This window comes from Corvus moneduloides, chromosome Z, assembly GCF_009650955.1.
Source record: "Corvus moneduloides isolate bCorMon1 chromosome Z, bCorMon1.pri, whole genome shotgun sequence".
In the NCBI taxonomy this organism is placed as follows: Eukaryota; Metazoa; Chordata; class Aves; order Passeriformes; family Corvidae; genus Corvus; species Corvus moneduloides.
Window position 1 is genome coordinate 1,633,537 of NC_045511.1, and position 13,555 is coordinate 1,647,091.

The following is a 13,555-nucleotide window of genomic DNA, read 5'->3' on the forward strand; positions in this document are numbered from 1 at the left end:
CAAAAAATGAGTTCCAGATATCTGGAATGACTTCTGGTGTTAGTTCCTCCACACACACTTTGCACAGGGTGAAAGGGAGCCCCACAGGAACACATCAGAAGACAGCTCCAGCTCTGGGGTGCAGAATAATCAGGGGCCCTACAAGCACCAAATATCTCTCTGCCAAATCCACCAACACAGTTTTCCTCACAGACAGGCATTGCTGAGCTTTCCACAGGGAAAGGTTAACTAAGTAATTTCATGCAAATCTTCCTCAGCTCAGACATATTTACTCTGTTTGCAAAGTCCTTCTGCTGCTGCTGGATTTGTGCCATCAATTTGTGTCAGGCGCAGGCAGAGCACAATAAGAGGCTTCCCTTTAAATTTGGTGGTGTGGCTGCTGGGAAAAGCTGGGAAAACTCAGTTATTGATTAGATTTGGGTAAGTTTTCTTAGAAGTGTTCACCAATGGGTTATTTTAGTGAAGTCAGACAAAGGTGAAGCATTTCAGGCAAAATATAAGTGACATTTAATGAAGGAAAAAAGCATTAATGGAAGAAATCAAAGGAGGAGAGGGAGTTTGTCTAAACTTGTCCTGACTAGCCTGGCACAGCAGCAATGGTCTTTTCAGAGTTCACTGTGCTCACTGCAATAACCATAGAAAGTAACACAAAATCCTGCTTTTCCCCAGCCAAAAGCAGTGGTTGTATTGCCATGTCTGAAAGAGAACAGCACGGGAAGGAAAGGTTAATGGTTTTGTTGGAGTTCCCTGCTGCATGGGGCTTATGGTCACTGTGGGGAAGGGGCAGCCAGAACATCCCTCCACTGCAAACCAGAGAAGGATTTTGATTTCTCCTGGAGCCCCTTTAGGCCCTGCCAGGGGCTCTGAGCTCTCCCTGGAGCCTTCTCTTGTGCAGCTGAACACCCCCAGCTCTCCCAGGCTGGCTGCAGAGCAAAGGGGCTCCAGACCTGGGATCAGCTCCATGTCCCCCCTCTCCTAATGTTTCATGAGGGGCATTTCTGCAGAGAAAGTTTAGATATGGAGTGACTTGGCCCATTCCTGAAGGCCCTCAGTGATGGGTGCATGGAGAGAACAGCCTGGCCTTGGCAACACAGTGGAGCTGAAGAAGAAGGAGGGTGCTGTACATGGCTGCAGGTATCAGGGACCTGCAGAGAGGAACAAGACAGTCATAGACAGCTGTTCTGGCAAGGAATGTCAAAGCTTTTGGTAGATGGCTCTGCACAAGTCCCTGACAGGAGGGGGCAGCCAGGGGAGGGTTGGGCTCTGCTCCCAGGGAACAGGGACAGGAGGAGAGGAAACGGCCTCAAGCTGTGCCAGGGGAGGCTCAGGTTGGAAATTAGGGAAAATTTCTTCATGGAAAGGGTTGCTGAGCCCTGGCAGAGCTGCCCAGGGCAGTGGTGGAAACCCCATGCCTGGATGTGTGTGGATGTGGCACTTGGGGACATGGGACAGTGGTGGCCTTTGCAGAGCTGGGGGCAGGGTTGGACTCGATGTTCTTGGAGGGTCTTTCCAACCTAAATGATTCTGTGATCAATAACAAGACTTCAATGATTTTTACAAAGCCCTTTATTTTTTATCTCAAGGCTTATAAAAACTGTTACTCGAAACCAAAATGTTTAAAACTTTACATATATACAATATGAGAAATAAATTATGTTTTAAGTCATACAAAAACCACAATATACAAATAGGGCTTTGAAACTTCTCTAAGTATGGCATGGCAACAAGTCACAGATACTTACCAAAGGCTTCAGTTATTGAAGACTTTGCATAAAACCATGAAAAAAAATATCCCCAAATGTGCTTGCTTTGGTTGGATTGAAGCTTTACAAAAACTGAAGAGATTTGCAGGCCTCAGAAGGTCTTGCTAAGACTTCAGACCTCAGTGCACCACCTGGCAACACCATTTTTGAGATTGCCTTTCTGCATGCCAAAAGCTCAAGGGTTGTTTTACCAATTCTCTTTCCAAAAATAAAAAGGAAAACAAAAAAAGAGAAAAGCAAGCAACCGAAACAAAACCTAGTTCACCACCTGACAAGGTCCACTCTGCTGTAGCAAACAGGACAGCTGTAGAGTCTGTCCAACTCAAAGCAAAGCCAAGATCACCTGGGACCAGGGAATCCAACTGGGGTGTTGTGACAATGAGGGCAGCATGTTTGGCACTTTACTCATAAATAAGGTCTTAATTATGCATTGGTACTACAACAGCTTCTGAGCAGAGAGGAATGCATCCTCAGCAGTTAAAGGGAGCACAGTGCTTCACCTTCCTCCATCCCTGTAGTCAGTACAAGGGCAGCTACTCTTTGCCCCTTAAAAAGGGATCCATTTGTGGGACTGGGCAGCCCCACTGCGGACACTGACCAGGGGGCAAGGAGCAGCTGCCACCACCACCACCACCACCACCTGCACCATGTCCTGCCCCAGAGCAGGGAGGACAGAGCACTGCCTTCTTATCAGGCCATATGTCAGGTAAATAGACATTTCAGTATCAGAACAGATTATTTTTAAGGCAAGCAAAGGACAACTTGAATTAAGTGGCATTGTGCTTATCCCCAGCCCTTCCCTGGACAACCCCACACAGCTGACCTGTGCTGGTCTCCCCTTCCCGCAGCCCACAGTGCTACAGGACCATGGTAACTCCTATCCTAGGTGCTAATTTGTTCTTGGTGGCTCTGTCATCCACGGTCTGATGGGCAGTTAGCGTGGTTATTTGTCTTCTCAACTCCACTGGCAGGCAGACCAGAAGATCATAGCTGAGCTCTCAGTCTGTGAAGATCTCATCCATAGTTCTAGTTAATGGGAGCAGGGAAGGGAAAATGCAGCGTGTAACAGGTCAAGGCAAGGTTAAATGCACAAACCAGGCTCCTCGGGAAAGGGAAAATGGAGTTTTAGTTATTCTAGGTCTAGGACCACAGTTCATCAACTGCTCCTCAGTTTCTTGCATCCAGTCCAAGATGTTTTGTCCTTAAGAGCTAGTTTTTTTAAGTGCTACCAAGCCAGGTTTTCCCCAGAGCATCTTGCCACCTGTGTGGTCTTCATGCATCTAGGTTGCTTGGTTTGAGTCTTATGGGGAGCCTTCAGAGGAGATTTGAGACAGATCTGGGGAAAACAGCAAAAAAGATACCTAGTTAAATGCAGAAGTTAAGAGGAGTAATGAAGAATTTCTAAGAACTTCTGGGATGCCAAGAACAGGTTTGGACAGCACAGGCTGGTGTTTTATTCTGTCAAAGCCACACTTTGCCCAGTAGCTACTCAGTGAGAGCCTGCAGCAGACATTATGCAGGCTGCAAGCAGAAATTACAGGGCTTGAGCTAGACCCTGCCTGTGCAGCTCCATTTGGGATGGACAGATGTTTGCAGGCTCAATCTCCAAGTAGGGAACTATAATATTGCACTGACTTGGCAGAAACAGAGAGCTGAACAGCAAGTAATCATTCATAATTTCTGGGAGAAAGGATCATTTCCTAGAAAAAAATGGTGTGCTGGAGCTGAGCTCAGCTCCTCTGCCTCGTGCACAAGCTGCACAGCACGAGCAAGCAGGAAGGGCACATCTGCCAGCAATTCTGTTTTATGGGGGTTACCAAGTAGCATATCAAAACAGCCTTTTATTGTACCTGCAGGACTGTTTACTCAATCTTTCGAGACTTGTGGCAGGGCAACAAGTTTTTGCACAGGGGTTTCATTCACAGAATTGTTTGCTACCGTGCATAGCACAGCTTGCTGGTTTCTGCCAAACCTGGAGCAGGACCAGCTCGCATTTCTGAGCTGAGCTCTGCTGCCCAGGAGGGCTGTGCAAAGCTTGACTTCCACGGGGCTCTGCTAGCCCTAACAAGCACTTTGTCCTCTGGATTAGAAGTGATAAAGCTCCAAGTCTCCAAACTGAAATTTAAGAGAGGGCAAAAGGCTGGGCTGAATCCAAAGGAAAGTATCCTTTAGTCAAATGAATAGGGATTCATTCAAAATATGACTGGAGGCATCTGAGGCAATCAGGTTGTTGCTGCTGGGACCAGACTTTCTGGAAGTCATGCTCTGAGGATAGTTCTAGGTGTCTGGGAAGTCCCCCAGAGGTTAAGCAAGGCTGAGATGCTTTGGCAGTGGCAGAGTTTGCACTCTCCTGGACCAGAAGAGATCAGCAGGCCTGGAGATGAGGCTGTAGGAGTCAGGGCTGTAACACCATGGCAAGTCCTCACCTGTGTCTTGCTCATTCAGTTGAGCTCAAACTTTAACCAAGAGATTTCTTGGCAGCTCAGGGTCTTCTACCAGACTGAAACAATCTTTGAGGCAATGCCCTGCACTCCTGCTAGCTTCCCCCTGTTTTACAGGGCAGTTAATAGATGCCTCTTACTTACCTTTCCACTCTTGCACAGATCTGGGGCATTGGTGGCACCTCAATTTAGCACCTACCACAATTAGGACCAAGGACTGAGCTACACCCATCTGGCAGTAAACATGTAAAGGTACAAGGTGACAATTCAAGGTCAGAAGGGAGAATAATATCACCTACTTAGCAATAGATATAGCATACATGAAAATTAAGTCTGATAGCTGTGAATCTTAGGCTAAAAATCCTTATCTTTTATGAAAGAAAAGAGGTTTTGGGGTCTTAAAAAAAAAAAAAAAGGAGAAGGTTCCACTCATCCCAGCCAAGCCACACACATCAGACAGAATTTCTCCTGACTGACTTCCATACCTTTTCTGCCATTCCTCTGTGCATTTCACAAACCAGAGCTCTTTGCCAGGAGATATACTGGTTAGCTGGGAGTCCTCCACACAGAAAGCAAACCTAGGAGGAGGAGGAATCAGAAGTCAAGGTACCTGCTGTCTCCATGATTAACAATTAACAAGTAATACAGATTGCAGCTAATTCTAGGACGAGTTGTTTGATTAGACATCCATCCCACAGAGCATCTGGATACACCATCAGCCCCTTGAGCAGCTGTTTTACTTCCTACTTCAATATTTTAACTGGGGATCTTTGCTTCTACTACCCCTGTGTTTCGTAAAAGCCAGGATGCAGAATGCCTTACAGATGACAGGTGATGCTTATTTAAAGCTCTGAGAAATGTGGGAAATCGTCAGTGTCAACTGCTGCTCTTTGACAAATCTGGGTTACCTTCAGATCACCATTAACAAAGGAAGTGGGAGTGCAGTGCTATGTGCTTGGAAGTTTTAATACTTTTTGGATGTTCAGGTAACTTTCCACTTGCAGAGAATCATAGAATCAGAGAATGATTTGGCTGGGATGGGAACTTAAAAATCATTCCTGCCACAGTAGAGAATCTTCCACTAGAATTCTATAGTCAACTCTATGATCCAGGGATATGGGTTGGGTTTGGAAAGGCTCTTAAAAATCACCTCGTTCCAACCCCCAGGCAGATGCCAGAAGAAGCAATGCAGTGCTTGAGGGGCTGGTGTCACCATGTTATTGGTTGCAGTTTTAGGTCCTGCTGGTTGTGCCAAATCAGCACATTAAGCCTGTAAGTAACAGCCGTGACCATCCATGTTTCAGTACTTTTGGTGCTCAGTGTTGTAACGCTTTAGGTATGATCTAAACCACCTTGAAGCAGGTTAACTTAGGCCCCAGGGGATGCCACAGTATCAAAATAAAGCAAAAGAACACCCCAGATCTGCTCTGTGGTGACTAGTTTTGCTTAAAGCCTGTTTGCAGCCTCGTGCAGGACAGTGACCTGCTCTCTTACACCACAAAGGAGCATTAGCTGGTGACACTAAAAATGGAAGGCAGCTCAGGATGCCAACTACAGCCAAAACACCAGCTTGTTTTTCTCAGTTCTGGGTTGAAGTTTCAGGTCAGTTCACGTGCAGCCTAGCACAATTATTACCTCTGCTGCGTTTCCCCAGATTTCACACGTATTCGTCTGATGTGGAGTTCCTGGGAGGAATTCACGGGCCTGTACCAGTAGCTCCTCAGCTCTTTCCACAGATCATACCATGACTGAGATGTCCCCTCCCAGGTGAGCTTTATTTTCAGAAGTTCACCCATGTCCTCCTCAGTATAGACCAGGAAGGTGTTCGTAGCGTTTAGGCCGATTAGATCAAGCCTGAAAGAGAGGCAGACACTCAGAATTTTTTCCTTATGGAAGCATGCCAGGTGCTCCTTTGTTCTGTGCCAGGAGTTTAACACAGCCCTTACAGCTTATCAAGTGCTGCACATTCAACTGTCACCAGTTAATTACTGATTACACTGAGGTGAGCTCAGATAGCTGGTTACACACAATGCATCGAGAACTTAGCTTGGCCATCCTTCCATAGCTTAAAGGTGGGTTTCATGCCTGGTCTTTCTTTTGGGAGAGGCTAAAGGAGGTCAGCAGCACCTTCAGAGATATTTCAGCCTACGTCCAAATGGGGAAAGGGAAAAGCAAAACAAACAAACAAACACACACAAAAAAGCAATGAGACATGAATGCTAGCATGTAAAGGACTGGGCACATTAGAATGTTCTCAATTCATCCAGTAATAAATTATAATTAGGCTACTGGATGAAAGGCTTTTTTGAAAGGTGATGAAGCGAGGCTGCTAGGCTGGGATGCAATGCCAGTGTTAGCAGAGGAAAAAGAATGCTGCCATCCTGTGTAGTCCCTGTGGCCTTCTTACTTAGGTAAAAACACAAAAGCCAGATCACTTACATTTCTAAAGAGAGTGGCTCAGAGTCTCCATTGGTGCCGTGGAGGGTGACAGAGAAGGTGGGATCCACCTCTCCCAAGCCCTTATAGCTGAAGACATGCATTTTCATCTGGTAGTGGTAGACTGGAGAGAAAGGAGAGAGCAGAGATGGAACCAACTGTGCTGAAAGAGACGTTGCTCAGTGTTGCTTGGTGTGAAATAGTGCTGGCTAGCAAAGACCAGACCCTTCCTTTAGTGAGACAGCACTGATCACTTTTTCCTGCCCTTGCTGATTACAAATTTGAGTTTTACACAACAACAGCAGCAGCTCCACTCTGGGGAAGGCTTACACTGCTCTGAGGTTGAGTTTTGCAAGCACAGCAGGTGAACTGCAGTCCTGCTCAAAAGGCAGAGCATTCTTGTGGGTTCATTCCACAGGGAGGAAGGAGCACATTAATGCCACAGGACAGAAGTGCAGCCGGGGGCCAGTGGAACACCGATGCCTGCAGCTGCACGGCTTCGGGGCGATGCTGCTCCTCCACCTCGACATCCTTCCCAACACCAACTCTGGGAGGCTGCTCCCACAGGGAGGCCGTGCTCCTCCGGGGAGGGGAAGCATACCTTTGAAGGGCATGTCAGCCCTGGTTTTCAGGTACATCTTGCTGTTCCTCTTGTGCCGGATCCTGCGGGCGTTGTAGCCGATGCCGTTGCAGCGGTTCTTGCGGCAGCTCAGGCAGATGCCCTTCTTGAAGCGACTGGAGTCGGTGCACTGAAATGCGAAGCTCTGCTTGTCCTGGTTCACCAGGGAGTCCACGAAGAGGTGCACAGACCGCTCATGCTCACACTTAACAACTTCACCAATTGCTAGAGAGGCAGAGTTGCAAGGGATACACTGGGTTTAAGCAGTTGTCACCCCAGCAGCCCGTAAGATAAAGTGAGCTATGCCTTTCTGCAGCCCAACATGAGCTGAGCGTGGCCAAACTTCAACAGTTCTCTAACAGCAGCAATTCAGGAGGTTAGTGGGAGATGCTCACTTAGTCCCTACCATGAAGAGCTTCAAGAGGTTCCTAGTCCCAGCATAAGAAGACCACAGATTATGATCAGATGTTGGGAGTGAGAATGGGAATTAAAAGCAGGTATAGTTTCCAGCAACTATCTCCAGTAGTACAGACAATTTAGAAGGAAGAAATGGTTTTCTTTGCTTTTATGGAAAAGGCAACCCCCCAGCATCAATGCCAGTCTATTTGTGAGAAGTCTACACTGAACAGAGGCAAAAGGTAAAGAGAACTTACTCCCATAGGCAATGGCTCCCAAGACATCACTTAGGCCACAGCCAGGCTGGAAGTCTCCCCCATTGGGGTAGATGTCAATGTGGCCCACAGGCATCTGGATCCCAATGCTAACACCCAGTGTTTCTCTGGTGTAGGTGTGAAGGACATCCACAAAGTTGGCATCATCGGGGGAGAGGCGCCTGCTGGGGTCCACTCCTTCAAACATGGGGCCAGCAGGATCCAAGCCTGGAGTCAGAGACAGAACACAAAGGGCCAGGTAAGAAATTGGGCTATTTCCTACAGAATACAGCCAGAAGCCTGCTGCTGGCATGTCTCCTCACCAGCTGATACACAGACAGTCCCAGCCCCATTGCTGGTACTATCCCCCAAGATGTCTTCACCATGGGCTCACCAAGGGAACAAATAAAGATGTCCCGCTCCACTTTTGGAGCAATACAACCCAATAGTAGCACCATGATCAGATTGCCTGTTGGAAGCAAAGAGCCTTCACTAGGTCATGGTGAAGACATGATTCAAGAGGCAGCTCCAAAGACCAGAAGAGGTTTAACACCCCAGGGACAGCTGGCAGCCAAAGCTGCCTCATTGACATTTAGTCTGTTCTCAGACTGCACATACGGAGGGACTAACACAATTTCAGCAGCAGCCAGGTAATCCCTGCATCTGAGATCCCATGATGGGTTTGGGATGCTCTGTTAACCCCTGAGCCTCACCCCCAACCTGAAGCTGCACACCAGAGCATTTCTACAACTTGACTGTCAGGTGATTTTTTTTTCCTGATTAACTAAATACAGACACTTATTGCTAGGCTCTGTGGAATTCTCACTGCCAGTGTCACATTTAAATGCTTAATGCAACCCCTTGTACTATGCCCTAAGTTCTCACATGCTGAAATCAGCTTTCCTCTGGAGCTGGAAGCAAAGTCTTCAGATATTTCCAGAATGAGGGGTTAGAGCTGTTTGATTTTTTTTCTTTTTTTAATCAGACATCCTGTAGGACAAACAGCACTCAATAGCTCTCATTTCCATTAGTTTATGAGCTACAATTACAAAACCAGTATCACTCAGAGGAATAGCATTTAGGTAGTAAGAGCTTGAGCTGGACTTGTTTCGAGCCGACATTTAAATTCAAATAAACCCAGGACCAGTTTGTCCTGGGTAAGGCTTTTTCTTTGAAACCCTGCTACAATTGATGTGAAGAGACCTGTGCTTTCCACTGCTGCCACAAATAGAAAACTTGTCATTTCTGGAAGAATAACACCAAAACAACATTGTAGCAACACAGGAAACGGAGGCTCTTCGGAGAAACTCATTGCCAGGAAGGACAGGAGAGAGACTGCTTAGAAAGCCACTTGCCTGTAATTCTGCCTATGGTCCCATGGACGTGGTTACCAGCAAAGCCAGCCACATGGGCACCCAGGCTGTACCCAATCAGGTGGACATTCTCAAGCTTGAAGAGCGGGTTTTCCTGCAAGGAAAAGAAAATATGAGAGTTTGATCCCCTGTCTTTCCGGGCATCTGGTGCTGCTTCTATCTGCAGGAATAGAAAGTCTAATTCCAAGAAGAGATGGGGGGAAGAGGGCAGATAAGCACACTTTGTTTTGTATTCCATCAAGATGAGTGGAATGGTTTGGATGGCCCTTGTGGTTTACCCATGTTCCAGCCCCAATTAAGATATTCTTTATCATAAAGAATAAAACTTTCCCCCTGGGAGCTGCCAGCAGACTCAGCACTGGCCATGGCCTCAGGTGCCAAGTGCAGCACCACGGACCTCTCCTTCTCCTTCCCCACCCTCCTGCCAAGCCAGTGGTGGCTCTGAATGCCCAACTCCCAAGCCCACATTGCTCAGGCAGCACTCCCAAATCTGAACTGCACTTCAGCACCACTGACCCGAGCGTGCTGCAAGGCAGCATCTTTCAGGAAGGCAGGGCAGCAGCACTGCAGCTATGAGCCATCACCTGGCCAAGCCCTGAGGTGGGTGTTACAGCAGAGCCTGCACCGCTGGTGAGCCTTGGAGCTGGTGAACACTCTGCAGCCTTGTGCAACAGTCCCTAACCGAGCATTACAACAGAGACTGCTCTCAGCTTGCACTACCTGTAACCAGTCAAGCAGCCTTGCTATGGTTTTTCCAACAATCTGTGTGTTGTTCACGGCATCAGTGTAGAGCTGGTGGGCAAGAGAGAGCCAGTCCACCACAACCACGTTGGCATCCTTCTCCCTCTCCTGCAGTGCGGACACCAAGCTGTCAAGCCAGGTTTCGAACATGCCACTCATCTAGAAAGAGATTCAGGTGTCAGTTTCCAGCTTGCAGGACCAAGATGACACCTCCACAGTCAAGTTATTTGCATGTCATTTACATACGCTGCTCCAGCTGCATGCTGCTCCTCTGCAAGCCCCACTACCTCTCAGCAATGCAGTAAGAGCATGCATTGCAATGGAGTAAGAAAAACAGGTTTTGAGAGACTCTGGCTGTAATTATCCACTTGCCTTTTAGGGCAGGAGGGAGAGGCATTCGTTATGTGCCACCTTATCGCACTTTTTCTCAAGAGTTTCAGAAATTCTGATGGATTGCAAAATTATTCGCCAGACCTGGCACTACGGTTTGCGTAAGCCCTGGCAGAGCTGATAAGTGTCCTCGTGCCACACACTCAGCCTCATCAAATGCAGAATTATAAAGCTTGATAAAGTCTGTGTGCCCTCTTGTTTCTTTATCAAGGAGACCACGTAGCAGACGTCAGGGCTGGGCACACAGCTACGATTACAGAAGGTCTATACACGTGCCCGTGAAGTCAAGTGTCACATTCACAGGGGTCAGTCAGCTGGATTTTAGTGCCACGTTCACGTTACAGAGCTATGAAGTGATCTTGAGCAGTTACGAATGAGTTGGATGATTTCAGAGTTCCTAAGCCTGACCCAGAATTCTTTGCTCCAGAGATCTCAATAGAAGCACAGCTTTTAAGAGACCACTGTGCTCAGAACATGAAAGGTTTTCCCAAATTCCTATATTCATAGGATTCTACAATGGTTTGGGTGGGAAAGGACCTTAAAGATAATCTAGTTTCAAGTCCCCTGCCATGGACAGAGACATCTTCCACTAGACCAGGTTGTTCAAAGTGCCATCCAACCCGGCCTTGAACACCTTCGGGAATGAGGCAGTCACAGAAATTCCTGAAAATCAATATTCTGGAGACACAGCCCATTTGCAGGGCAGTTTACTCCCTCTGAGTGGGCAGACTCAGCACTGCCCAGGATTCTTCACACTTACCGTCCAGCCGTGAATGATGAAGAAGGTTTTAGCTGTCACGTTGAACTTGCAGTCCTCTAGGCACTGGTGCTGGCCGATGACGAGCGTGCAACCATCCTCACCGGCGTCCGGCGACGAGCGGAGACCGAACTTCACCCGCGCCTTCTGTGCCGGCACACGCTCCGCGCTGCCATCTGCGAGCCAGCGGGAGAGAAGGGTCAGCAAAGCGCCTCCGAACCCGCCTGCCCCGGGAGGGGACGAACCCGCTCCGCGGCTCCCCCGGTCCCGCGTGGGACCGCGCTCACCCACCTCCTGCCGCCGGCAGCGCCGCCTCCGCGCCCCGCGCCGCGATGCAACAGGACACGGCGCTGCACAGCAGGAGCAAGAGCCTCCTCATGGCTCAGGAGGACGGCCGGACGGAGGGCTGGAGCAGGGAATGGATGAATGGATGGACACACGCTCGGACGGACGCGCGGCGGCGGCGGCGGCGCTTTAAGAGTCGCACCATGGGCGGGGCCACTTCGCCGCTCCCATTGGTCACGCCTTCCGTGACGTCACCGACAGCATGAATGGGAGGCCACGCCCCGCGTGGGGGGGTCCCCGGGGGTCCCCAGCGCTGACACCCCGAGGGGCACAGGGGACACATGGGGGGGTTGGAGGGAGCCACAGGGAGTCCCCAGCGCTGACACCCCGAGGGGCACAGGGGACACATGGGGGGGTTGGAGGGAGCCACAGGGAGTCCCCAGCGCTGACACCCCGAGGGGGACAGGGGACACATGGGGGGGTTGGAGGGAGCCACAGGGAGTCCCCAGCGCTGACTCCCCGAGGGGCACAGGGGACACATGGGGGGGTTGGAGGGAGCCACAGGGAGTCCCCAGCGCTGACACCCCGAGGGGCACAGGGGACACATGGGGGGGTTGGAGGGAGCCACAGGGAGTCCCCAGCGCTGACACCCCGAGGGGCACAGGGGACACATGGGGGGGTTGGAGGGAGCCACAGGGAGTCCCCAGCGCTGACACCCCGAGGGGCACAGGGGACACATGGGGGGGTTGGAGGGAGCCACAGGGAGTCCCCAGCGCTGACACCCCGAGGGGCACAGGGGACACATGGGGGGGTTGGAGGGAGCCACAGGGAGTCCCCAGCGCTGACACCCCGAGGGGCACAGGGGACACATGGGGGGGTTGGAGGGAGTCACAGGGAGTCCCCAGCGCTGACACTCCGAGGGGGACAGGGGACACATGGGGGGGTTGGAGGGAGCCACAGGGAGTCCCCAGCGCTGACACCCCGAGGGGCACAGGGGACACATGGGGGGGTTGGAGGGAGCCACAGGGAGTCCCCAGCGCTGACACCCCGAGGGGCACAGGGGACACATGGGGGGGTTGGAGGGAGCCACAGGGAGTCCCCAGCGCTGACTCCCCGAGGGGCACAGGGGACACATGGGGGGGTTGGAGGGAGCCACAGGGAGTCCCCAGCGCTGACACCCCGAGGGGCACAGGGGACACATGGGGGGGTTGGAGGGAGCCACAGGGAGTCCCCAGCGCTGACTCCCCGAGGGGCACAGGGGACATGCAGCCCCGCGTGGGGAACTGGCGGGAGTTTGGGGAGGGGGGCTCACGGGTGCTGACCCAGGTACCAGTGGGGTCTGTGCTTTCCATCTCCACCCGTGGGAACCCCCCAGAACTTTGCCACTTGGGGCCCTCTGGACCTAAGGGGCACAAGATGCTTCCTGAACGGCATTGCCCGACTCACAGCCTATCACCTTCTGCAGTACGTTATCGATACCATAAATAATTTTGAATTCAAAAATTAAACATTTGTTTTTACCTTTTAATTACTTGTATATTTACCAGTTACTGATCCATAACAAGTTATTTCACTTTATAATGCTGCTGTCTCACCACAGCATTATAAGTGTAAGAAGGGATCATACTCTGGGAACACGATTTTCCTGCTCTCTTTTTCTCCCCCTTCTTCAGCCCTGCAGCTTCTCTTTCTCTCCAAACTCACAGCAGAAAGCAAGGAGAAGGCACCAGGGTCTGTGGTGGGTAAAGGAAAAAGGTGCAGGCAAATGATGGGCAAAGATGAGGAGTGTGGTGTCTCACCCCTAAGGAGAAGGGAGCACCCAGGATTTATAAAAGCTTAGGGTTTAAAGGAAAGACAAAAGTCAGAGGGTTTGCAAAAGTTTAAAAGTTTTATTTGAAAATTGCACAGTTGGCATGGAAATTGGTGTGTAAATTCCTGATTTTCTCATATAAACATATGGTAGTGGGGTTTAGGAGGGACGGAGGGAGGAAGGGAAGGAAGGGAGGGAGGGAGGAAGGGAAGGAAGGGAGGGAGGAAGGGAGGGAGGGAGGAAGGAAGGGAAGGAAGGGAAGGAAGAGAAGGAAGGGAGGAAGGGAAGGA

At 50.1% G+C, this 13,555-nt stretch overlaps 1 protein-coding gene across 1 annotated transcript; it reads right to left on the reverse strand.

Annotated features, from left to right (window-relative positions):
- Positions 1-1,548: 1,548 nt before the first annotated feature.
- Positions 1,549-11,640, reverse strand: LIPG (lipase G, endothelial type). The gene is made up of 10 exons (XM_032096906.1): positions 11,462-11,640; positions 11,174-11,346; positions 10,003-10,182; positions 9,265-9,376; positions 7,913-8,137; positions 7,242-7,484; positions 6,644-6,764; positions 5,840-6,058; positions 4,690-4,782; positions 1,549-3,099 (listed from the first exon to the last, which is right to left on the reverse strand). Exons 1-10 carry the CDS (start codon positions 11,547-11,549, stop codon positions 3,078-3,080), a joined length of 1,476 nt encoding a protein of 491 aa, XP_031952797.1. The 5' UTR covers positions 11,550-11,640; the 3' UTR covers positions 1,549-3,077.
- Positions 11,641-13,555: the final 1,915 nt, after the last annotated feature.

Excerpts from the sequence above, each read along its gene's own strand:
- LIPG (XM_032096906.1), bottom strand. The coding sequence starts at position 11,549 with ATGAGGAGGCTCTTGCTCCTGCTGTGCAGCGCCGTGTCCTGTTGCATC. Across the intron at positions 8,138-9,264 it reads GACCATAGGCAGAATTACAG|GCTTGGATCCTGCTGGCCCC; the intron begins GCAAGTGGCTTT and ends CTCTGACTCCAG. Across the intron at positions 6,765-7,241 it reads GGCTGACATGCCCTTCAAAG|TCTACCACTACCAGATGAAA; the intron begins GTATGCTTCCCC and ends CTTTCTCTCCAG.